At 46.5% G+C, this 27,423-nt stretch overlaps 1 protein-coding gene across 1 annotated transcript in view; it reads left to right on the top strand.

The window, feature by feature from the left end:
• Positions 1 to 27,423, top strand: part of MAPK8IP1 (mitogen-activated protein kinase 8 interacting protein 1) — an 85,414-nt gene that overhangs the window by 51,951 nt on the left and 6,040 nt on the right. The window contains 6 exon segments of the mRNA XM_044270190.1: positions 696 to 920; positions 5,145 to 5,226; positions 13,378 to 14,187; positions 20,533 to 20,602; positions 21,614 to 21,786; positions 26,191 to 26,297. Of these exon segments, the coding sequence (XP_044126125.1) occupies positions 696 to 920; positions 5,145 to 5,226; positions 13,378 to 14,187; positions 20,533 to 20,602; positions 21,614 to 21,786; positions 26,191 to 26,297 (1,467 nt within the window).

A 27,423-nucleotide genomic window follows, 5' to 3' on the forward strand; every position in this document is an offset into this window, starting at 1 on the left:
GCTGATCAGTGCCGAGTGTCAGACCCCCGCCAATCTGATATTGATGACCTATCCTGAGGATAGGTCATCAATATGAAAAAAAAAACCCGGAGAACCTCTTTAATATTTTAAGAAACTGGCAGAGAAAAAGATAAAACTGCAATTTAATTTCATTTTGGGTGTAATGTGTTACTATATATCACTGTACAAAACGTGGCATCGCCTGTAATATATAATGGCTTATGTAGTAGGTGACAGGTCCCACCTATCTGATTATAACTGCAGGCCTGGACCGGCGTCCATGTTTTTATGGCTTGTTAGACCTCATGCTTATGTCAGCTACTTCTCCCCCTCCTGCATCATCCATCTGCTCCTCTCCCTGTCTGCCTTCATCGTCAATGCCTGGCCTGCTAATCACTATTCTTCCCGAGTGCCCGTCGTGTGACGTCTACGCCAATCCGGCTCTTCAGTGACGCTGCTGCTCCACCGGTGACATTCTCCACCAGTTGATTATCATCACTATCTGCTCCATGATCCCCTGCTCCGTGCTTTGCTTTGCAGTTATGACAGTGACGCTCGGGGACACTTTAACATTGTCCCTCTCTGTCCCCCCCAGGCAGTCATGCTATTCACCCCCCCTCACCCTCCCAGCAAATGATGTCACTCTGTCCCTCTCCCTCCCCCTGGTCCCATGACTCTGTCTCCTGATCCCCCAGAGCCGCCTGCGTGCTGATGCTGGTCCTGCCCCAGGAGGGGGGGGAGCTGCCAGTCGGATCCAGGCAGAGATGCTTCAGCTGGACCTGATTGATGCCGGCCAAATCTCTGAAGAAGAGAACTTGCCTCCGGTGGAGCCCAGGCCGATTCTTCCAGCAACTATGGACACCTACAGACCTAAGAGGCCTACAACTCTCAACCTGTTTCCGCAGGCACCACGCACACAGGTATGGCACACCGCTTGGCACGTACACTGGCATTTTTTGAATCCGTCATGTTGTCTGTCTGAATATACAGTAGTAAAATATATACTATAGTCACCTAATTGACAAGATAGGTCACGCACCCACAGATCTGTATAAGTAAGTACCTCTAACGCCCTAATATTGTATGTGCTTGGTATAACATAGTCACCTAGTGTGCCGTAGCAAATTCATCAAGATTGCTGTGCCACCCAAATTCACCAACGACATTTTATCCTTAGGGGAAACACGGGCCTTCTATCTACACGACCCACCTCGGTACACATGGCACTATGCCGCAATAATATCACAGTGCATTATTTGGTTAAACCATCCACTTCATGGGAAAACACTGTTTTTTTTTTTAAAGGGTACTTTCAAAAATTTTCTTTTCAAGCAAGCAAAAAAAAAAGTTTGGTGTCAAGATAAATACTGCCATATAGTGCGTAGATAATACTACACATTACATAGTACACAGCTCCCATATAAATAGTGCCCTAACATAGTGCACCCATAATACAAGCGGCTGCAGTGCCGCCATTACAGTGCCCCGTTTCTCTTGTGCCGCTCTTGGCAGGAAGTTACGGTTGACTAGCCAATCAGAGGCTGCTCACAAGTAACTTCCTCTTCCTGTGACAAGAGGAAGAAGCGAACCGGACACTGTCATGAATCCTGGACTGTCCTATGGAATTAAATGTCCTAGGATGCTTGTGTATTGAGCTTTTTATAAAATATGAATTGATGTAAGACTGCTGAAGGGTATGGAAATGAACGAAAATTTAATTTTTTTCTAAATTGAACCTATACTGTCCCTCTGGACATCTACGTTTTAGGGAATGTCATACTCCTATGTAACAGTGTACAATCAATGCTTATAAATTATGCAGGATACTGCGCTTTATCTGGTTACTGCGGCACGTATCCTGGTAGCCATGTTGGCATGTGCAACCACTGAACCCCACCGTGTAGATATAATTTTCACGTATGATGCATTACTGTTCTAGGAGCCCCCTTCCCCATGTAGATTGCCGCCATAGATGCCGCACTACCTACATCATCAGTTCTCATGAAGCCTGTGAACAGAGGTATAGCACTGTTCATCCTGATCTTTCTGGTTCTACCGTGACACACAAGGCTGACCTTACCTTGGATGGTGCTTTGTGTGGTACCTTCCATTGGATGCTACCCCTCTTTAAAGGGTTTCTACCACTTCGTTTTCACATAATTAGCTTTCTGACACTAGCGATCCGCTAGTGTCTGCTCTACCAAACAATCCTAATATAATATCTTTTTGTGCAGCCGTTTCGCTAAAAAACGTACTTATATGGATATGCTAATGCCTCGAGGTGCTATGCGGGCGTCTTTTCAGCACCTAGAGGCTCCGTCTACCTTCACATAATGCCGCCCAGCGCGTCCCTCCAGCCCGCCCATCTCCTCTGGAATCCGATCCTCCCTCTGAGCCAGCGGAGAAATCTCGCGCCTGCGCCGTGCGCGTCTGTATTCGGCGCAGGCGCAGTGAATGTCTGACCGCTCCCTGCTCAGACATCTCCACTGCGCCTGCGCCGATGACCGAGATGTCTGTGCAGGCAGCGGTCAGACATTCACTGCGCCGAAGACAGACGCGCACGGCGCAGGCGCGAGAATTAGTCCGCTGACTCAGAGGTAGGATCGCATTCCAGAGGAGATGGGCGGGCTGGAGGGACGCGCATTTTGTGAAGGTAGACCGAGCCTCTAGGTGCTGAAAAGACGCCCGCATAGCACCTAGAGGCTCATTAGCATATCCATATAAGTACGTTTTTTAGCGAAACGGCTGCACAAAAAGATATTATATTAGGATTGTTTGGTAGAGCAGACACTAGTGGATCGCTAGTGTCTGACAGCTAATTATGTAAAAACGAAGTGGTAGAAACCCTTTAAGTGATACGCTGTCATATGTTGGTCAAATAAACATTTCATACAGTGTGAACCAGTGTACGGTACAATGCCACATAATGCACCGTACAGTGTTCATACTGCCATACAGTGCTCACATGATACCAACATACACTTAGATTGTGACCCCCACTGGGGACAGCATGATGCTAATGTCTATAAAGTGCTGCAGAATATAGTAGCGCTATATAAATGTATAAAAAAAAAAAATTAAATAAAATACAGCTTTATACATACGGTAATGTCTAAATAATATTGCTATACAGTGTCATAGGTGATAGTATTATTTGGGTTGGTGACAATTTTGGGTCCCAGGCCATTTGTGATGCTCCTTTCAGCAGGGGAGGGTGATGTGTGACTGCACCGACGGCACATCCCTAATATTGGCTCTGGTGACACTTACACAGGCAGAGCGGTAAGTGAAAGAGTGCCGGGCGAGTAATGTAACCTTGTGTAACACCGTAGACATATGCACAATTGGGGCACTATGGGAACCTGGGCATCGGGGGCCCTAATGGTCGTGGCATCCAGATCTTTCACCCCGATTCTGCAACATGGGAAACCAGCTTCACTGCATCCAGCTACACTCCCTAGTTTGTTGGGATAGCGGTGTTATTTAGTCAACTCTCTGGCCATGTTATTTGGGCACTGTATGGTATGGATATGTATCAGTGTATTATTTGGGCACGATATGGCACCCCAAGGCAGGGTGTCATTAGGACACACAGGGCTCCATCTAACCTAAGGCTGGCCCTGGTCACATATGTCAGAGACAGAGATAACTCAGTTTAGTAAATTTCCAAGCCATGGACGAAGGGCGACGAAGGGGAGCTTTATGTCGCAGCATGTCAGAATATCCCGTGACATTAATCTCTGCTAGAAAATGTGTAATCCTTTCAGCCGCTGCTAATGGGATGAGCACAGGCAAATAGCTTATCACCCCCCCCCCCCCCCACGCTGGCCTATGACTTGCAGTCAATCATAGTCCTTGTCTATGCCCCTCGTGTTGTCGTTTCGCTGTAGTTTCTCCATTAGCATTAGTTGCAAAAAAACTGCCGTGTTGAGTCATCCGGGGTCCCACTGCCGGACCCCCCCCCCCCCCCACACACACACTAATGTCCCTAATTGTATAACCCAGAAAGCACCGCAGTGATGACCCCTGTCTGTGGGCGTTTTGTTTTTGCCTCCTTTCTTCATAATTTCTCAAAGAAATGCCACAGACTGATTGACGTCTATAGAGTGCATCTCCGAGGGCTGCAGATGCTATTATCGGTCACCCCTATGGAGTTATCCCATTGAAAACCACTATAGTCAGCCCCTCCCTAGCTTCAATTGGCTGATAACAGTGTCGTGTCATAGTCAAACATGTGGCGGCAGTCTGATCGGATCATGTATGCTCGCTCATTGGCAGCACATCTGCAAGTAGAGGGTGTGCTGACAACATAATGTGTAGGTACTGGGGGCCGAACGATCGTAATGACGATCATTCATCCCCCACGCACTTTCCGTCAGCCTGTGGTGTGTGATGTAGTGATGCTTCTTATTGCCTGTACTGTTTGGGGAAGAGTGATAAATATCTGCAGCACATCTTCCCATGTAAATATGGGATATGCTGACAAAATTATATAAAAATATGGGGGGGTTGAATGATCGTAGTAAAGATCATTCATCCCCCATGTACTTTCCATCATCTTGTGGTGTGTCCCGTTGTGTAGTGATGCGTATTTATGGAGATACGTGATAAATATCTACAGAACATCTCCCCGTGCATTGGGGATGAATGATTGTAGTAACGATCATTCATCCCCCATGTACTTTCCATCAGCCTGTGGTGTGTCCAAGTGTGTAGTGATGCTTGTTATTGCCTGTAGACACTTTTTGGAGATATGTGATAAATATCTGAAGAACATCTCCCAATGTAAATAAGGGTTGTGCTGACAACATGATGTAAAAGTATAGGGGCCAAACGATCGTAGTAATGATCATTCATCCCCTGTGAACTTTCCATCAGCCTGTGGTGTGTCCGGATATGTAGTGATGCTCCTTATTGCCTGTAGACACTTTTGGGGATATGTGATAAATATCTGAAGAACATCTCCCCATGTAAATAAGGGTTGTGCTGACAACATGATGTAAAAGTATGGGGGCCAAACGATCATAGTAACGATCATTCTTTCCATCAGCCTGTGGTGAGTCCCAGTGTGTAGTGATGCTTCTTATCGCTTGTAGACACTTTTTGGGGATTCGTGGTAAATGTCTAATTTTGTACTTTTTCAGGACACTTTAAATAACAACTCCCTGGCAAAAAAATACACCTGGCAAGACAGAGTGTCCCGATCCTCCTCCCCACTTAAGACAGGTAAGTGAGACAGAGCACAGGCCGCTCTAATGGAATATTTATAGTATCCAGGGCCGGACGCGAGGGAGGATCTAATTGCAAAAAAGACTGCAGACTGTACATGTGCAAAATATCTGGAATACAAAATACCATTCTGTAACCTAAAGTGTTATTTTGTAACACCGGATAAAGTTTTGTATGGAATTCTGAGGTAATAAATCTGAATTATGAGAGTAAAAATTCATAATTAAAAGGCATCTGTCAGCAGTTTTATAGCTATGACACTGGCTGACCTGTTACATGTGCACTTACAGCTGAAGGCGTCTGTGTTGGTCCCATGTTCATATGTGCCCGCATTGCTGATAAAAATGATGTTTTAATATATGCAAATGAGCCTCTAGGAGCAACGGGGGCGTTACCATTACACCTAGAGGCTCTGATCTCTCTGCAGCTGCTGCTTCCTCTCCACTTTGATTGACAGAACCAGGTATGATGAAGTTTTCACTGCCTGTGTAACACCCCAGAGTAGTGTGTTACCACTACTGCACCCTGCTACTATCTCTAATGGGCTAACAAAACGTCATCTTATGTATTTTGTTCAGGTCCTCCACAATGTGCATTCCTAAAATCTTTATGCAATTGTTCATATGTAATGTGCCTGGTTCACCAGCAGGTGGCAGAGTTTATGGCAGAGCTATCTTAGACAGAATGGAACTCACCATTCCATTCTCCCCCCTTTTGGGCAGAAGTGGGCGAGTCCTACTGGCTACCAGAAGGAGATGGGGCAGTTCTGGTTTGTTCTGGTTGAGACTCCATGTTGGAGCTGACAGGACACTAACCTATTCCTTGGCTGAAACTAAGTGGAGTGCAGCATAAAGAAGGAATCAGAGTCATTAAGCTAGCCTGTCAGTACAGCAGCGAGAAAGATATAAAGCAGAGTGGAGTTTGCCTGCTAGTTCATGCTAAAGCCTGCTGGAACCAAGACAAAGCCTGAAAACTGTTTGGAGAAACATTTATTCAAGTAAAGCTGCCATTGAACTTCATCTCAAGCTCTGGACTCAAGTTATTCTTTTATCCCTCAATTATTCCCCCTTTTATTTCTTTGGAGCCAAAGCCTGGGGTCCAGCCGTATAAAGGTAGGAGCACCGTGACACACATACAGAGACATTTAGGCCGCACTATACCACTTGGCATTTCCTACGTCTGGGTCGCATTATAGAGGGTCCTAGAGGAGGCACCAGTTGCACCTGGTCCTGTCAATCAAAGTGCAGAGGATGCGGAAGTTGCAGAGAGAGCTGAGCCTCCAGGTGTAACGGCAACGCCCCAGTTGCTCCTAAAGGCTCATTTGCATATAATAAAACATAATTTTTTCTCAGCAATGCGGGCACATATGAACATGGGATATACAGATGACTTCAGCTGCCAAGCGCACATGTAACAGGTCATCCAGAGTTATAGGTACAAATCTGCTGACAGATGCTCTTTAAGAGATATAGGCCCTGATTTATCAAGATTGGCTTTTGCTACTCCTGTCTCGACAGACCTCATCATTAGGCCTCTTGCACACGACCGTATGCCCTCCGAGACATACGGTCCGTGAGCGGGCCATATATCCCGGAGCGGCATTGATCGTGAGCACGGGAGCGCACAGCATCATAGATTACAATGATGCTGTGCACTTCGGGCTGCCCGCAGGGGCTATTGTCCCGCACTCATAGGATCATATGAGTGCGGGACAATAGTCCCGCGGGTGGCCCGACGTGCACAGCATCATTGTAATCTATGATGCTGTGTACTCCCGTGCTCACGATCAATGCCGCTCCGGGATTTATGGCCTCGCAGGGCATACGGTCGTGTGCAAGAGGCCTTAATTAAATGCCTCCCAAAGCAGTCTGTGTCAGACTGAAATCTACTTCCGCTCGAGCTGGCATAGATTTCAGTCATCATTTATTTCTGGTGTTAATGATGACAAAGGTGCTGGTGGCCCTGTCCACACCCCACCCTCGCCACGCTCCCTTTTTGGAAACTGATGAGGGCCGCATAAAAACCCCAGTTAGTATTAAGGGTGTTTGAAAAGCTGCAAACCAGGTTCTGAGAAAATAAGTAAGAATTCAAATATAAGAAGTCAGAATTCTGTAATAAAATGTCCAGATTCTTAAAGGTAACCTGTCATCAACTTTGTGCTGCCCATACTAACGGAAGAATAAAGTAGAGACAGGCGAGATGATTTCAGCGGTCTGTCATTTATAAGTTAAAAGTAAGTGGTTGCCGAGAACCAACATCACAATCATTGCAGACCGGGCCTGGAAAAGAGTCACGGCCACCTGAGAAGAGTCCTGGTTATTCATGAAGTCCTGCTCTCCCCCCACCTGCTGATGGCTGACAGTCTAATACCCAGTTTTCTCCCTTTCTCTAGGAGAGAACTGACAATCATCAGCAGATGGGCGAGAGAGCAGGAGACTATAATAACCAGGGACTATAATAACCAGGACTCTTCTCAGGTAGATGTGACTCTTTTCAAGGCCTGGGCTGCAATGGTTATGATGCTGGTTCTCAGCAACCACTTACTTTTAGCTCATGAGTGACACACGGCTGAGATCAGCATTCTGTCTGCGCCTGGAATCAGTTTAATTGGCGCAACAAGGGTTTCTACAACTTTTTCAGAGTTGCTGGGAAACGGGTGAGGCTTTGCAGGAAAGGACGGAGCGCAAGGTGCCACATTCTCTCCTTTATACCAATAGTTGGTATAGAGTTAGACACAAAGGAGGTCATTTACTAACAGATATACACCAAGGTTATTTGCGCCTCAATTGCCGACTTTTGCCCACTCACGCCAGGTCTAAAAAGGGGTGTGGTGCAGGCCCATCTCATTTATCATTTTATATGCCTGTTTTAGGCGTAGAAAGTAGTCTAAATCTACGCCAGGAAGGGAGCTGGCGTAGATTTAGACAGGCGGTGGATATGCCTAAGTCAGGCATCCTCAAACTGCGGCCCTCCAGCTGTTGCAAAACTACAACTCCCAGCATGCCCAAACAGCCTACAGGTATCAGCCTACAGCATGGCATTGTGGGAGTTGTAGTTTTACAACAGCTGGAGGGCCGCAGTTTGAGGATGTCTGGCCTAAGTTATGTAAAGGCCGGTGCCTCTACATAAATTTTGTGCATCCACCGCCAGGTAAAGGAATATTAAAGCCACCATCTAAAACACCGGTCTTAATAAATGACCCCCAAAGTGTCGTCCATGCACCAGATTTATCATCCAGCCTGAGCCCCTGTGATGAGATTGGTGCAGGTCTAGACGCCGGTCTAAGCTTTTTTGTAGATCAGATTATTTTTATTGAACACTTTTTCAACAAATAAAGAAGACAAACAGTCTCCCCACCCCAGGTCCCAAATGTCCCAAATCAAAGGAGAAGACATCCAAAAGTCTCTGGCAGGAAAAGTCCCAACGTTGAGAGTATAGGCAAATCCATCCGGCATAAATTCAGCACTAAACCCGAATGTATACACCCATCATCCATACTGTTTATATAGCTGCATTGTTAGAAATATGATACTAGGGTACATTATCACAATAGCCCGTATGTTTGCTTCATCCAAACAGAGTACTCCCCAACCCGTTCTCAGATCAAGCTATTTTCTCTAAGTTAATCCACAATATTATAATGTTGCGCCCATCTGCCCCATATCTTTTCAAACTTTTTGAGGTTATTTCTCTTCTGATACACAAATATTTCTAGTTGCAGTAAGATATGAACCCTACTCACTAGTTCCCTAACTTTAGGAGGGTCTTGATCCACCCAGTGGTACGCAATTACCTTCCGTGCTTGATACAGTATGCGAATAATCGCTAATTTTTGTTCAGCAGATAATGATGGAATTTGAACACATCCCAGTACACATAACCTGGCGGTACCCTCAAACACTCTTTGTAGTATAGCTACCACTCCCTCCCAATACCTCCTTAGCCTAGGGCAGTTCCACATTAGATGGATCAGCGTAGCATTGGGTGCACCACCACATCTGGAACATAGGTCTTCTAATCGGTATCCCATTTTTCTCAGAAGGGCCGGTGTTCTATAAACTCTATGCAACAACAATAGCTGCGACATTCTATGCGCTTCGCTCACCGCTACCACTGTGTGCCACTGCTCTTCCGATAAGTCATTTATATCTGTCCGCCACTTGTCATACCATCGGAGAGGCTGCTTTTTAGGTTGTGATTCCATAAGGCTGTTATAGTGACACCGCTAGTGGAACCTTTTGAGCTTGCCAGATCTATGATCAGATGTCTGGAGGCCAACTTAATCTCATTCAACCTTCCTTGGGAATTGATAGCATGTCGAAGCTGCAAGTACAAGTAAAATTGGGAGTGTGGGGGTTGAAACTCTCGTTGTAAGTGAGCATACTCCATCATAGAGTTGGTGTATGTGTGTAAGCCCATAGCGTCCCCAGATCTGAACATTAGATACTTTATGCAATTCTGCATACATGAGATTGGGCCAAATCAGGGTAAATTTAGTGTAGCCCTGTATCCCTGCCACCTTCCTCGCTTTCCACCATACCTTATCAATTGTTCGAAGTATCGGAAGTTCGCCCCCTTTTGTATCCAGTGACCCATCCTCTAGTGCTGTTATCAAGTTTTTACCCCCTACCAGGATTCGCGTGATCCGTCCTGCCTTATCAAGGTCGTCTTCCATCCCCCAACCCCTCAGATGTTGAAGTTGGGCAGCCAGATAATAAATCCACGGATCTGGAACACCAAGCCACATCAATACAGACCCGGACCAGTTAATGGACCGCCGGTCTAAGCTTACACCATCTCTACAATTTGTATCTGTCCCAGAATTCTGGGAAAATATTAGAAGATGAACAGTGAGGAATTAAATGGGTTGGGGGTCCGACACCCTGGACTCCCACAGGCACCGGCGCTCCTGTGAGAGAACCCCTTTATCAATTCTGGAAACTCCACTCACTATTCCATTTATCCCAGAACTCTGCCTTGTTATCTATGAATTACTACATCAGATTTCAGAGACGTTTTCTTCTATCTGGCCCCAGGGCTTTTTTGCAATTTCATGAGACGATTTAGTTTTGTAAAAATGTTTGCATGTTTTTTGTTATTGTTGATGCATTTTGTGTTCGACAGGATTTTATACCACAGCATGTAGTGTTTGCAAATAGCGCTCCATATGGCTCCCTTTAATATTGACTGATGCCAGACAGAGACGAGCCAGCGTGTCCTATCTGTTCTCAAACATTCAGATAATACTAGAATTACAGAACCCTTTCATTGAAAGGAAATCTGAAAAAGAGAAATATTGTAACCAGAAAAAAAAGGGTTGGCGATGGAAGTACCTTGGACATTATTCTATACAGAATATGCCTCGTTGGTTCCACCATCACAGAAAGAATCAGCCTCTCTGAATAATGGCAAAGCCAGTGACAGTGCCCCCATAATACAACAGTCAGTACACCCCCCAAAAGTGTTAGCTAATGTCCCCCTAACAGTGAGAGCCACATTAAGTGGGACAGGTGTCAGTGGCAGCCATAGTCGGCAACCCACAACTTTGTGAGCTGCAATCAGTTCCCCAATAACAGTGTCAGTCACTGCCCCATAACATTGTGAACCACAGTCCCCCAATAACAGTGTCAGTCACTGCCCCATAACATTGTGAACCACAGTCCCCCAATAACAGTGGCAGTCACTGCCCCATAACATTGTGAACCACAGTTCCCCATTACCAGTGTCAGTCACTGCCCCATAACATTGTGAACCACAGTTCCCCAATAACAGTGGCAGTCACTGCCCCATAACATTGTGAACCACAGTTCCCCAATAACAGTGCCAGTCACTGCCCCATAACATTGTGAACCACAGTCCCCCAATAACAGTGGCAGTCACTGCCCCATAACATTGTGAACCACAGTCCCCCATTTACAGTATCAGTCACTGCCCCATAACATTGTGAACCACAGTCCCCCAATAACAGTGGCAGTCACTGCCCCATAACATTGTGAACCACAGTTCCCCATTGCCAGTGTCAGTCACTGCCCCATAACATTGTGAACCACAGTTCCCCAATAACAGTGGCAGTCACTGCCCCATAACATTGTGAACCACAGTCCCCCAATAACAGTGTCAGTCACTGCCCCATAACATTGTGAACCACAGTCCCCCAATAACAGTGGCAGTCACTGCCCCATAACATTGTGAACCACAGTTCCCCAATAACAGTGGCAGTCACTGCCCCATAACATTGTGAACCACAGTTCCCCAATAACAGTGGCAGTCACTGCCCCATAACATTGTGAACCACAGTCCCCCAATAACAGTGGCAGTCACTGCCCCATAACATTGTGAACCACAGTCCCCCATTTACAGTATCAGTCACTGCCCCATAACATTGTGAACCACAGTCCCCCAATAACAGTGTCAGTCACTGCCCCATAACATTGTGAACCACAGTCCCCAATAACCGTATCAGTCACTGCCCCATAACATTGTGAACCACAGTCCCCCAATAATAGTGGCAGTCACTGCCCCATAACATTGTGAACCACAGTCCCCCAATAACAGTGGCAGTCACTGCCCCATAACATTGTGAACCACAGTCCCCCAATAACAGTGGCAGTCACTGCCCCATAACATTGTGAACCACAGTTCCCCAATAACAATGTCAGTCACTGCCCCATAACATTGTGAACCACAGCCCCCCATTAACAGTGGCAGTCACTGCCCCATAACATTGTGAACCACAGTCCCCCAATAATAGTGGCAGTCACTGCCCCATAACATTGTGAACCACAGTCCCGCAATAACAGTGTCAGTCACTGCCCCATAACATTGTGAACCACAGTTTCCCAATAACGGTGCCAGTCACTGCCCCATAACATTGTAAACCACAGTCCCCCAATAACAGTATCAGTCACTGCCCCATAACATTGTGAACCACAGTTCCCCAATAACGGTGCCAGTCACTGCCCCATAACATTGTGAACCACAGTCCCCCAATAACAGTTTCAGTCACTGTCCCATAACATTGTGAACCACAGTTCCCCAATAACAGTGCCAGTCACTGCCCCATAACATTGTAAACCACAGTTCCCTAATAACGGTGCCAGTCACTGCCCCATAACATTGTGAACCACAGTCCCCAATACCCGTATCAGTCACTGCCCCATAACATTGTGAACCACAGTCCCCAATAACGGTGTCAGTCACTGCCCCATAACATTGTGAACCACAGTCCCCAATAACCGTATCAGTCACTGCCCCATAACATTGTGAACCACAGTCCCCAATAACCGTATCAGTCACTGCCCCATAACATTGTGAACCACAGTCCCCAATAACGGTGTCAGTCACTGCCCCATAACATTGTGAACCACAGTCCCCAATAACCGTATCAGTCACTGCCCCAAATCATTGTGAACCACAGATCCCCAATAATGGTGTCAGTCACTGCCCCATAACATTGTGAACCACAGTCTGTGCCCCAATAACAGTGCCAGTCACTGCCCCATAACATTGTGAACCACAGTCTGTGCCCCAATAACAGTGTCATCTAGTCAGTGCAGCAAATAATTGTGAGCCATAAAAAGAGCACCAATAACAATATCATTGAGTCAGTGTCCCTATAACATAGTGAGCCACAGTCAGTGCCCAGTAACAGTGTGAACTACAGTCAGTACCCCCATAACATTGTGATCCTCAGTCAGGGCTCCAATAACAGTATCAGCCAGCCGCAGCCATGACCCCCATAGCATTGCCAGTGTCCCTATTATAGTATTAGTGTCCTTATTACAACCAACTAGTGTCAGCCACAGTCAGTGCCCCAATAACAGTGTCAGCCAAAATCAGTGCCCCAGGATAGTGTCAACCAAAATCAGGGACTCCATAACATTGTATGGGACAATGTCAGTTTTTCACGTTTCCACAAGAGTGATGTCACCCTGTGAAGGTCTCCTCACTCTGCAGGCACCAAAAAGGGGTTAACATGAGCTTTTCCTCTTTCTAGGAAAGAAAAGGACATGTCAGTATGGTAATGATCCAGGAATATGGCAAATGCACCAGGCTGGAGGCCTGCTATAGAGCATGAAGTGTGTTCTATCTCATGACGTAATACCTTTATGGCCTTATAATGTATGTACCTGTTCTCTTGTTATACAGGAGAGACAACCCCATCCAATGAACATGTGTGTCTCAGTGATGAAGGGAACCCGCCAGCTGTGACACAGGACCGTGGCACATCCACCGATACACCCTGCAGACGTCACAACACCACCCAGAGTGCCAACGATACTACTGGACGTTCTTCTACTAGGTCACGCTTGGATCTTCATAGAGACCGCATACGCTACCAGACAGATGTACGACTGGAGCCTACAGAAGAGATATTCCTGACACCCGTTCAGAGGTGCTCAGACCCTCCAGAACCTGAAAGACCATTTGTATCACAGGCTGGACCCTGCCGCATGTCAGTCAGCTCAGACGCAGACATTAATGTCCGTCCGAACAATGGGGGCAGACATCAGCTGTCAATCAGTGAGGAGGAAGAAGAAGGAGAAGATGGGGTGGGGTATCTTGGATGTCCGGGAAGGGTTGGTGGTCCTCGTAGACTTCAGAGGTCATCGGTCAGCTCGGACACCAGTGGCTTATCTTATGACTCTGTCAAATACACATTAGTGGTTGACGATAACGTGCAGCTACAGTTGGTCAGTCTGCGACAGTGTTACGCGGGGTACAGCGACGACAGCGACAGCGGCACCGTGTACGACAACTGTGTGTCCTCACCGTATGAGTCAGCCATTGGTGAGGAGTATGAAGAGGAAGAGGAAGAAGAGGTGGGGGCATCCGGGAGGGAGGGAAGCAGAGTCCGTAGGTCTATGTGCCTATCGGACACCTCTTCTCCAGAAGGCGATGTCTCTTACTCCAAAAAGTTCCTCAACGTCTTCATGAATGGACGGTCACGCTGTACGAGTGAGTTTACGTGTGAGCTAATTTGTTCTAATCTACTAATATATTTCATGTGTGTGGCCCTGTCGCGTTTCAGTGCATATGTGTGTACACGGCGGGCACATGTATTAAAGTACGGGCACTTGACCTTGTGAGGGACATCTGCGCCAAGTGTATGTAAATTAGCATTTTATGTCTTATCGCTCCATTTTTGGATAGGACCTCATATTAGTTTCTTACATAAGGAACTTCCTGTAGATTATTCTTCGTGCGCTGTCTGCCGCTGCATGAACAATTTGGCAAGAGAATCTGGTGCAAAAAAATTCTATACATTTGACACGTTCAATGTTTAAGATGATTGCAGTTCTGCACAGACAATACTTTCATACATGTGCCCAACTGTGTCTTTTACATTAGCAAGAATATATACCCAAGGAAGTCTTAGGGCTCATGCAGGGTCGGACTGGGATGCCTAGGGCCCACCCGTAAAATTCATTTTAGGGGCCCACCGTACGGATACATTCAAATATAATAAATAATCTAGCAAGTTTTTTTTATATGAACATAGGCTGGCTGAGGTGCTGCACACTGAATATAGTATGTATGTAGTGCAGTAAGTCTACGGTGTTATGTGCAGGGCGTGGGAGACTAGGGGCCCACCGGGGATTCACCTGTACCCCTGTGGGCCAGTCCAAGCCTGGGCTCATGCACACGACCGTGTTTTGCATCCGTGTCTGATCTGCATTTTTTGCAGATTGCACACAGACCCATCCATTTCTATGGGTCCGCAAAAAAAAAATCCGACATCATATGGATGTCATCCGAATGTCCATTCCACAAATTATAGAACATCTTGTCCATATTTCTAGTATGAGGAGTGAGAAAAATGCACAGTTCACACGGAAAGTATCCATAGTTTGCAGATCTGTGGTTTGTGGACCGCAATACGGACACAGTCGTGTGGATAAGGCCTTAAGGCTGTATTAGACCTGCAGATTAGCAGGCGATTGTCGGGGAGGGAAGTGTTCCTTCCTGGCAATCGCCTGCTTGTTAACAGAGGAGACCGCTGATATTACATGCAGCGATCTCCTCCACAGTATAGGGAGGAGCGATTGCTTACACCGTCGCTCATCCCCATACTGATCACTGTTTGCCGGCAGCAGAGCGTGATTACACAGCACAATCCGCCGCCTGCAAACAAGGATTTTTAAACCTGTTGAAAGATTCCAATTGTGTTTACTCATTCATCGGGTAATCTGAGGCAGTATTACACTGCCAGATCATCGCTAACGAGTGTTACTACGAATGCTCGTTAGCGATGATCTGGCAGTCTAACTGCCTGTCTAATACAGGCTTCGGTCTGTGTGTCTGTATTAGGCCCCATGCACACTGCCGTGTTTCACAGCCGTGTGCGGGCCGTGGAACCGCGGCCTGGATCCCTCCTGAGAGCAGGAGCGCACGGCGTCACTGGTTGCTATGACGCCGTGCGCTCCCTGCTGCCGGCACAGTACAGTAATACACTGGTATAGATCATACCAGTGTATTACTGTATTGCGGCGGCAGCAGGGAGCGCACGGCGTCATAGCAACCAGTGACGCCGTGCGCTCCTGCTCTCAGGAGGGATCCAGGCCGCGGTTCCACGGCCCGCACACGGCTGTGAAACACGGCAGTGTGCATGGGGCCTTAGACAGATAGGTATGAGATGGTAGTGGGGTGGGCTGGCCATAGATCCTACAGGGTACATTTCCCGGTGGGCCGATGACCAGGGGGCTGCTCGAGCCCTCTTCATGCCGCCAGCCAGGTACATAATTATCAGATGTTCTCAGCATAAGGGCTCGTTCACACGACCGTTGGTCTACCGTATTGCGGACCGCATTTGCGGATCTGCAATACATGGGCACCGTTCCGTTGTCATTCCGCATCACGGATGCGGACCCATTCATTTCAATGGGTCCGCAAATCCGGAGATGCGGAACGGAACCCTACGGAAGCACTACGGAGTACTTTCTGGGGTACCGTTCCGTGCCTCTGCACCGCAAAAAGATAGAACATGCTCTATCTTTTTGCGGAACGGAGGGATCGCGGACCCATTCAAGTGAATGGGTCTGCGATCCCCATGCGCCTGCCCCACGGAAGGTGCCCGTGCATTGCGGACCACATTTTGTGGTTCACAGCACGGGCACGAGACACCAACGGTCGTGTGAACGAGCCCTTAATTAAAGCTAGAAGCATCACTTAAGCACCTGCCCGGCGGCCGCAGGCGCCCTCCAGAATTCAGGTCCCCAGGACAGTGATACAGGTAAGGTGGTGGGGGTGGCAGTGTATTGTGCTGCACTGTGGTATTTGGTTTTTCTGGGGCGGTATTTTGTGCTGCACTGTGGTATTGCTGGCCCCATCTACCTGTGTTTAATTCAGTTTGGACCTGCCTTATACATGGGGCTACTTTTACTGTAGTTTTTATTTTTTTTCCAGGTTCATTTTAAATTCCCAGTCCGCCCCTGGATGATAGCTAGATAGAGGATGGTAGATAGCAAAGAGGATGAGATTTAAACAAATGCTACCTAAAAGATCTGTGCAGAATCCGTACAGAAATTGACTTGTGTGTAAATGTATCATGCAGGTTTCCACATTTGCAATGCAGAAGGTAAAATCTGCAGCAAAATCCGCATTCCAATCTGCATGTAACTAAAATAGTTGCAGTTCGCACAATGTATTATATCAGGGCTCAGCACTCCAGCTGTTCTGAAATTACAACTCCCAGCATCCTCCTTTCACTTCCATTGGAGTTATGAGAAAAGAGGAGTGCCTGTGTATGCTGGGAATTGTAGTTTCACAGCAGCTGGAGTTCCGAAGGTTGCTGACCCCTGTATTATATAATATGATGCCCCAGCTGCTGCAGAACATCATATGCTTTTGGAAAGGACGAAAGCGTTTAATTTCAAAGGTGGACGTGGCGCTGTCCTTTGGGCCTCGTGCACAAAACTGTATTATGACATTCATTTAAGTGCATGGCGCCCAAAGCAGTGGGGGAGGTTTGACTGTCTAAGATTTGGAAAATGTGAACTTAGACTTGATAAGATGCTGGATAATAAATGTGTCTCACCTTTAGGGCTCGTTCACACGTATGTGTGCTTCCCGTTGCCGTATTGCGGACTGCATTTGCAGATCCGCAATACACGGGCACCGTTAGTGGCCATTCCGCATCATGGATGCGGACCCATTCATTTCAATGGGTCCGCAAATTCGGAGATGCGGAACGGAAGCAAGAAACGGAACACTACGGAAGCACTACGGAGTGCTTTCTGGGGTTCCGTTCCGTGCTTCCGCACCGCAAAAAGATAGAACTTGCTGTATCTTTTTGCAGAACGGAAGGATTGAGGACCCATTCAAGTGAATGGGTCTGCTATCCCCATGCGCCTGCCCCACGGACGGTGCCCATGCGTTGCGAAGCGCAATTTGCGGTCCATAGCACGGGCTTCACACAACCTTTTTTTAGTTCCGTATACGGTCCGTATATGGATACATTCATTTTATTGGATCCTTAAAAAAAAGGAATGTATTCAGTGTGCATTCCATTTCCGTATTTCCGTTTTTCCGTTCCGTTTAAAGATAGAACATGTCCTATTATTGCCTGCAAATCACGTTCCGTGGCTCCATTCAAGTCAATGGGTCTGCAAAAAAAAAACGGAGCACATACGGAATGTACTCCATATGTCTTCCGTATCCGTTCCGTTTTTGCGGAACCATCTATTGAAAATTTTATGGCCAGCCCAATTTTTTCTATGTAATTATAATTACTGTATACTGTATATGCCATACAGAAAAACTGAGAAACGGAACGGAAACACTACTGAAACAAAAAATGTAAAAACTGATCTGTTAAAAACGGCCCGCAAAACACTAAAAAAGCCATACGGTCGTGTGAACGAGCTCTTAGGGTACTTTCACACTTGCGTTATTCTTTTCCGGCATAGAGTTCCGTCTTAGGGGCTCAATACCGGAAAAGAACTGATCAGTTTTATCCCTATGCATTCTGAATGAAGAGCAATCCGTTCAGGATGCATCAGGATGTCTTCAGTTCAGACTTTTTTTCTGATCAGGACAAAAATAAAAGCGCAGCATGCTACGGTTTTATCTCCAGCCAAGAAAACTGAAGACTTGCCTGAATGCCAGATCCGGCATTTTTTTCCATAGGAATGTATTAGTGCTAGTGCTGGATCCGTTCATGCGCAGACCGAAAAAAAGGTGAAAAAAAATATCGGATGTCGGATCCATTTTTCCGGATGACACCGGAAAGACGGATCTGGCCTTTCAATGCATTTTTGTGACTGATCAGGATCCTGATCAGTCTTACAAATGCCATCAGTTTGCATATGTTTTGCTGGATCCGGCAGGCACTCTTCCGCACTCTTCCACTTTACACTACGATTTTTGCCAGAATTCTGGGGCAACTTTGCCACACAGTTGTCGAGTTAAAGGGGTTGTCCCATGATTACTGAAAAAAAATGAAAATCAGTCCTCATATAGTACATGTATAGTACACTCTCTTTCTAATGAAGCTAGAACCAACCCTGTACCTCACATGGATCCAGAAATAAACCCATTCATTGCTCCAATTTGCTCTGCCAGATTCATTTCAAGCTGACAGCTTAGGGGTGTGTCCTTTCTCAGGGGGTGTGCCCTTTCGGCTACAGCTCTATCCCTATCACAGTTGAGGGGACATGTCCTTTCTACTGCGGCTCTCCCAATCACAGCTCAGGGGAGTGCCATTTATGCTGCAGCTCTCTCCCTATCACAGCTCAGGAGGTGTGTCCTTTCTTCCCCAGCTCTCTCCCTATCACAGCTCAGGAGGTGTGTCCTTTCTTCCCCAGCTCTCTCCCTATCACAGCTCAGGAGGTGTGTCCTTTCTTCCCCAGCTCTCTCCCTATCACAGCTCAGGAGGTGTGTCCTTTCTTCCCCAGCTCTCTCCCTATCACAGCTCAGGAGGTGTGTCCTTTCTTCCCCAGCTCTCCCCCTATCACAGCTCAGGAGGTGTGTCCTTTCTTCCCCAGCTCTCTCCCTATCACAGCTCAGGAGGTGTGTCCTCTCTTCCCCAGCTCTCTCCCTATCACAGCTCAGGAGGTGTGTCCTTTATTCCCCAGCTCTCTCCCTATCACAGCTCAGGAGGTGTGTCCTTTCTGCCCCAGCTCTCTCCCTATCACAGCTCAGGAAGTGTGTCCTTTATTCCTCAGCTGTCTCCCTATAACAGTTTAGGGCAGGCATGTCAAAACTGCGGCCCTCCAGCTGTTGCAAAACTACAACTCCCAGCATTCCCTAATAGCTGTAAGCTATCCAGGCATGCTGGGAGTTGTAGTTTTGCAACAGCTGAAGGGCTGAAGTTTGGACATGCCTGGTTTAGGGGTTCTGTTCTTTCTGCTGCAGCTTTCTCTCTCTAACTATCACAGCTCCTCAAAGAAGGTCCATGTTTTGGCAATGGAAGGATAGAGCTGAGGATGTGCGTCAACCTCAGTGAAGTGGACAGAAAAATAAGGAAAAGAACAAACAGCAGGTGGCGCTATACAGATACGTGGCTTTACTACATTTTTAGTTACATGCCGTTACAAAAGTATTCAGATCCAGGTGCTGGTTTAAAAAATGTAGAATATTTTTCATAGGACAACCCCTGTAAGCAACACCCCTTTCCTGAAAAGTCACACCCCTTTTCCCAGGTAAGCCACGCCCAGGTGCCGACCATCTAACTTATGTTGATATTTCAGCCTATGTTGGGGATAAAAAGGATCCTGTCCTCTCAAGTTAGATAACCCTCCACCAGTGGGATCTGGCAGCAGCTTACTCCTCTCCTTCCATTCAGAACACATACACTCTCAGCTGAGCCAAGCATGCACGTGTATTGGAGAAACAGCTATGGGATGTGTATGGCCAGCTTTAGTGTTCAAAAAGAAGTTCTGCAGCAGCTAAGGCATATATTATAAGAAGTAATATAGCCCCACCACCTACCAGAAATTATAAATGACATCCCGACTCTGAAATTCCAAAGCCTTTCTGTTCTGGTTTTTCCATCAAAGATCCAGAATGGTATCTAATCCTGTGTTTCCCAACCAGTGTGCCTCCAGCTGTTGCAAAACTACAACTCCCAGCATGCCCGCACAGCCAAAGGCTGTCCAGGCATGCTGGGAGTTGTAGTTTTGCAACAGCTGGAGGCACACTGGTCTAATCCATCCTATATAATAATACCTGATCTGGGGCTTGCTGTGCATGTATGTCTTCATGTGTCAGTGCTTGTTGGGTTCGTTGCTGATTCCTTCAGGTTTTGGGGAAGGGGGGATACAAGGTGTAATGATTTCTAGTTTGTTATCTTTTTCGGTGCAGATTCCTTTGGCTTGTTTTCGTGCCTGATAAACGGGGAAGAGCGAGAACAGACCCATCGAGCCGTGTTCAGGTGACTTCGCTGATACCTAATATTAATCATGAACGTGACCGAAGGTCAGACTGGTCCTCCAAAATATCATGGGATCCTCAGGTGGGACCAAAGGATCCAGCAGAAGACATGACTTTGAAGCCTCTAGGGCAGTGATGGCTAACCTCCGTCACTCCAGCTGTAGTGAAACTACGACTCCCAGCATGCTCCATTCATTTCTGTGGAATTCTGAGAACAGCCAAGCAAGTGTGCATCTTGGGAGTTGTGGTTTTACCACAGCCGGAGTGCCGGAGGTTAGCCATCACAGCCCTAGGGTCTATTTCTTACGGGATGGATCTAGAGATCAGAGAATCGATTCATGCGAATAGGTTTGCTCATCGTAAGGAGTTCTTCACCTGCGAGGGGCTGACAAAGTTTCCCCCCGCCTCTTGATTGACAAGGACGGACATCTTCCCAGGCACTAACAATCTCATGCCTGCGCTGCTGCTCAAGCGCAAAGACTCTGCTTCTGAGGCTGGAATAGTGATTGTGCATGTGCCGCTACACTTCTAGGTAGCAGCGCATGAACAGTAGCTGCTTCAAAAGTGAAGCTGCGGCTCAGGCATAAGATTGTCAGAGCCGGGCAAGATGTCCGGACCCGTGAATCAAAAGGCAGGAGGAAGCTTCGTCAGCAGCGGGGACAGCCCCTTTGAGATGTAGAACTTGTTAGGGGGGGGACGGATCTATTCTCTCATCTCTACCTAGATCTTATTAATATGTCCTGTGTGTGCGATGATAGCAAAGATTACAATGCAATTAAAAGTGCACATGTTTTGCGTTGATGGAGGATCATGTCTTCTGGTGGACCCAAGGGACTCCAGCCCAACTAGGAGAATAATTCTTCTATAATGGGAATTGCTATATAAGGAATTACCTAATATATTCTTGGACAGGTTTGCTGTGCTGAGTTGCTTTGAACAACGTGTTTGCTAATTAAATGCTACCAGATCTTGTGTTTTAGTTGCATCCCATTAATTATCCCTTCAATGGCAGATTCATGCCTCGTCACCCCGGGGAACTGGAACTGGAGGCAGAGGACCCGCTGCTAGTGGAGGTTAAGGCTGAAGATTACTGGTATGAAGCTTATAACATGAGAACCGGGGAGCGCGGCATCTTTCCTGCCTACTATGCAGTTCAGGTGGCTAAGGATCCCGATCTCCTGTCAGGTATGGGTGCCAGTCTCCACTGGTTGTCACAAAAGCACTGGTGTTAATGTGTTTGGTACCAATGTTCCCTCTGTCTGGAGTCTGCAGCCATTTATGAATTCATTCCTATTGTATCTTGTATACAAGGTCATGTGGACCACCAAGGTCACCCCTACAGGTGCTATAAGGCCATCAGAGAGGGCATCTGTTGCGCTGGCGTCCTGTGTCTGCCGCTGCCCCTGCTGGTCCTTGTTGTCAAGGATGCCACGCTTCTTACTCTGCTGGCCTCTGCTTGTGGTCTCCTACTAGTGGCAGTCCCAGCCACCTGCCTTATTAGTGCACCCTGCTACAATCTCTAATGGTCTAACCTGAATGTCATCTGTGTATTTCTATCCAGGTCCTTTATATGGTGCAATTACAATATTGTTGTGTAACTGTTATAAATGTAATTTACCTGGTTCACCAGCAGGTGGCGGCTGTTTCTGGCAGAGCTATCTTAGATAGAATTGAACTGACCATACCTTTCTCCCCCCCACTTTGATCAGAAGTGGGCCAGTCCTGCTTGCTACCAGAAGGAGGTAGGGAGTTCTGGTTTGTTCTGGTGTGTTCTGATTGAGACTCCATGTTGGAGCCTGTCAGGATTCTAACCTATTCCTTGGCTGACGATAAGTCAGACTAAAAAGTGAAGTGCAGCGTAAAGGAGTACAGCAGAGTGAGAGAAGGATAGAGCAGAGGTGAGTTTGCCTGCCAGTTTAATGCTAAAGCCTGCTGCAACCAAGACAAAGCCTGAAACATTTATTCAATGTAAAGCTGCCATTGAACTTCATCTCAAGGTCTGGACTCAAGTTATTCTTTCCAATCCCTGAATTATACCCCCTATTATTTGCTTCAGAGCCAAAGTCTAGGGTCCAGCAGTATCCAGGTAGGAGCACCATGGCACATAACGAGACATTTAGGCCGCACTACACAACTTGGCATTTATACTACACCTGGGACGTGATATAGAGGCCCTGAGGTGGGGCGCCTGTTGCACTTCCTCAATGGTCGTCCTAAGCCATACTATAGGGTGCACATGTGCGCCCTCGGTCCCTGGGTATTTAAGGCACTTTCCCCAAGGGAAGGATGCCTGAGCTCTGCTTCATAACCAACTCTGATTCTCCGCTACTGCCCTGACCTTAGCCTGTTTCTCGTATTGACCCATTGCCTCCTGCCCTGACCTTGGACTTGTTTCTTAGATATGTTTGTATGCAGCCTGCCCTGCCTGCTTCACACTAGTATCTCTGAACCCCGTGTGTCAGCCACATACCCCGAGACCATCTCAGGAGCTAGAGGCCTGGTGGCTCCCCTGCAGCAAGGACCAGATCCCTGTATAGGGGATAAAGGGTGAAAACTAGGGGACTGCCAGGATGACGCCTTTAGAGATAGCCCAAAGTCTAATTGGTTAGTTGGTAGGATGGGTTCACATCCACAGCATCCCCATCTCAGGTTGATCTCATCCCCTTTTCCATGGTAAAAAGAACAACATTGATAAAAATTAAAATTGAGGAGAGAAAAAATGTGCTGAGATGAAGTAGTGATAGACCCTCCTGCCCCTATTTAGTGTTTTTTTTTGTCTTTGCTTTTCTAACGCAGTTTCCTCCTGTATTAGTGGAGATCTATGAGCTTTGTCCTCCACCAGTCTTTCCTTGTAACTATAATCTTCAATAGGACTCTTATGTGAGGAGAGCACTGGTTGGAGGAGGAGTTGCTGATCTCAGGGATATATAGTTTTCTATGTGTCAATCCAGTATTTCCATGTAAAAAGCTGTTTAAATACCGCCAGGACTCATATGGAAAGCCTAAGAGTCCTCCTAACCCTGCTCACATAGGGCTTTTGCATACAGAGCGCTGTCAATCTATGTGTGTGGGCGGGGTTAGGAGGACTCACAGGCTTTTGAACAGCTATAGGTACTTAACACAATATGCAAGTATCATAATCTTGTCCGTCAGAACAAGTCGCTGGTGTTCATTCTGTTGTTTTATTTATTCGGTTCCAATGCAAATTTATGCGTCTCCATGGTAACAGGCGGCAAACAATCCCAGATTAATACTTTCTTCCAGCAGTCTAATACTTTCTTCCAGCAGTCTAATACATTCTTCCAGCAGTCCCTTATTTCTTTGTAGCCTTCTGAATGCAACTTGGCAGAAAATTGGAAACAGATGGAAAACAGTATGACTGCAGGATCAGATGATTTGTTTGTAGTCTGTTACCATGGAGATGCATTGCATTGTACAGAGCTGTAGACATAAAATGATAGCCAATTGTTAATTTAGGCTGGGTTCACACCTGAGCGTTTTACAGCGCGTTCCTACGCGCTGTAAAACGCACAACAGGCAAGAACCAATGATTCCCTATGGGAATGGTTCTCACCTGGGCGTTTTACAGCGCGTACGATCGCGCTGTAAAACGCCCGACGCTCAAACAAGTGCTTGAGCTTTTTTTTGGGCGTTTGTCGCGCGTTCCCGCACATAGATATTCGGGAACGCGCGACAATGTGCGCACGCCTGTCTCTGTATGCGCGATTGTAAACGCCCGTACAATCGCGCATACAGAGCGCTTGTTTCAGAACGCTCAGGTGTGAACCCAGCCTTAGGGTGCATTCACATCAGCGTTTAGCTTTCTGCTCTTCTGATCCGTCAGAAGAAGAGAAAGAGAAAAAAAAACAGGGTCCAGTAAAAAAACTGTTCCTGTTGCATCAGTTGTCATTCGTTTGAGCCATTTCTGTCAGAGATCCGTTTTTTACACGGGAAAAAACTTTATGCAGTACTTTTGTTTCCATCTAAAAAAAACGGATCCTATGCAATCCTATGCATAAGGCCTCTAGCACACGACCGCATGTATTTTGCGGTCCGCAAAAAACTGATCTGCAAAAAAATAAGGATGACATCCGCACGCATTCCGTATTTTGCGGAACGGAACAGCTGACCCTTCATAGAACATTACTATCCTTGTCCGTAATGCGGACAATAATAGGACATGTTCTATTTTTTTGCAGAACAAAAATACGGAAACGGAATGCAAACGGAGTACATTCTGTTTTTTTTGCGGACCCATTGAAATGAATTGGGCTCGTACACATAAAAATTGCGGTCCGCAATGCACCGGCACCGTTGGTGGGGCAGGCGCATGGGGATCGCAGACCCATTCACTTGAATGGGTCCGCGATCCTAACGTTCCGCAAAAAGATAGAGCAACTACTATCTTTTTGCGGTGCGGAAGCACGGAACGGAACCCCAGAAAGCACTACGTAGTGCTTCTGTAGTGTTCCGTTTTCCATATCCGGATTTGCGGACCCAATGAAGTGAATGGGTCCTCATCCGTGATGCGGAATGGCCATGGAACGGTGCCCGTATAATGCGGTCCACAATATGGCAACGGGCAGCACACGTTCGTGTGAACGGGCCCTAAGGTCTGCAAAAAAAACGGAATAGACACGGAATGAAAATACGTTTGTGTGCAAGAGGCCTAACTGATGCAACAGGATCCTGTTTTTTTTCCTCTCTCTTTGCTTCTGACGGATCAGAAGAACGGAAAGCTAAACGGTGATGTGAATGTGCCCTTGTGAAGTTACTTCATTTTTAATTTTAGATTCATTGAGACAACTAAAATGGTTTTACCTAAAATTAGTTGTGAAGATTGGCATCGCCTTTAAATACAGTAGGTCTTAGTTTAAAGGGAACCTGTCACCTGGATTTTGGGTATAGAGCTGAGGACATGGGTTGCTAGATGGCCGCTAGCACATCCGCAATACCCAGTCCCCATAGCTCTGTGTGCTTTTATTGTGTAAAAAAAAAACTATTTGATACATATGCAAATTAATCTGAGATGAGTCCTGTCCCTGACTCATCTCTCATACAATTTGCATATGTATCAAATCGTTGTTTTTTTTACACAATAAAAGCACACAGAGCTATGGGGACTGGGTATTGCGGATGTGCTAGTGGCGATCTAGCAACCCATGTCCTCAGCTCTATACATCAAAATCCCGGTGACAGGTTCCCTTTAAGGCCTCTGTCAGCAGATTTGTACCTATGACACTGGCTGACCTGTTACATGGGAGATTCGCAGCTAAAGGACTCTGTGTTGGTCCCATGTTCATATGTGCCCGCATTGCAGAGAGAGCAGAGCCTCTAGGTGTAATGACAACGCCCCCGTTGCTCCTAGAGGCTCATTTGCATATATTAGAACCTCAGCAATGCGAGCACGTATGAACATGGGACCAACACAGATGCCTTCAGCTGCCAAGTGAACATGTAACAGATCAGCCAGTGTCATAGGTACAAAACTGCTGACAGATGCAATTTAATATTTCAGCAGTCATGTATTTCTATATAAAGGGATATTGGTCTACTTTAAAATATTCAGCGGTTTGTATTTCCTTGCAGAAACCCGGGCTTCAGATTGGTTGGATCAGTTTTGGGTGAAGTTTCTTGGGTCAGTGCAAGTTCCGTATCACAAAGGGACTGATGTCCTCTGCACTGCCATGCAAAAGGTGAGAGGGTCCACTCTTCTTAAAGGGACAGTTAACCTAAAATCTGCAACAATTAAAAGCTTAACCCCCTTCCCGAATCCCCAGCAATCAGACTTTAATGATATGCTATTATTGATAATTTTGGGCAACCAGCATATTGTTTTAACATGCCTATGGGGTCTAGAGTACCTTTGGTGTTCTGATTTTCTTTGCAATGAGCCTATTGATTTCTAAAGAAAAGATCTATCCATTCTGGCCATCTGACGGTATACACACCCGGATATTGTCCGTAAGCCCTCATGCACATGAACGTATTTTCTTTCCGTGTCCATTCCGGGGTTTTTGCGGACCGTATGCGAAACCATTAATTTCAATGGGTCCGCAGAAAAAAACGGAAGTTATTCTGTGTGTATTTTGTATCCGTATGTCTGTTTTTCCGTTCTGCAAAAAAATAGAACATTTCCTATTATTGTCTGTATTGTTCGGACAAGGATAGTACTGTTCTATTAGGGGCCAGCTGCTCCGTTCCACAAAATACGGAATTATTATTATTTATTAAAAATACAGAGTGCACACAGACGTCATCCTTATTTTTTATGGAACCGATTTTTGCGGACAGCAAAATACATACGGTCGTGTGCATGAGCCTTAATACGGTAATGTGCATGGCCTCTGCTTTCCAGTATGTTGTCATGTTGGGAGGGTCTTTCTTTTTCTTGCACAGCGCATGCAGTGCTGCCACCTACTGGCACCAAAGAGGAATATCTAAAAATGTATTTCTATGCACTAAAAGAGGACCTTTAATTGGTCCAAACATTGTAAGATAACTATCAGGCTGTGTAGAGCGGCGCCCCGGGAACTCACTTCATTATTATTCCGGGGCGCTGCTCCGTTCTTCCGCTATGTCCCCCGGTATTTTCGCTGAATTGGTTATACTGGGAGGAGACTGCCCTGTTTCTCCCTGGGCGTTTCTTCTACCAGGCTGTAGCGCTGTCCAATCGCAGCACAGTGCTCACAGCCTGGGAGTTTTTTTTCTCGTTTCCGTATGTCCGTTTTTACAAAAAAATAGAACTTGTCATATTATTTAGGGATCGACCAATTATCGGAAGTTCAGGATTTTGGCCGAAATTCAGGATTTTGTACATTA

The sequence above is a fragment of the Bufo gargarizans genome, chromosome 10 (assembly GCF_014858855.1).
Source record: "Bufo gargarizans isolate SCDJY-AF-19 chromosome 10, ASM1485885v1, whole genome shotgun sequence".
NCBI classification, from domain to species: domain Eukaryota; kingdom Metazoa; phylum Chordata; class Amphibia; order Anura; family Bufonidae; genus Bufo; species Bufo gargarizans.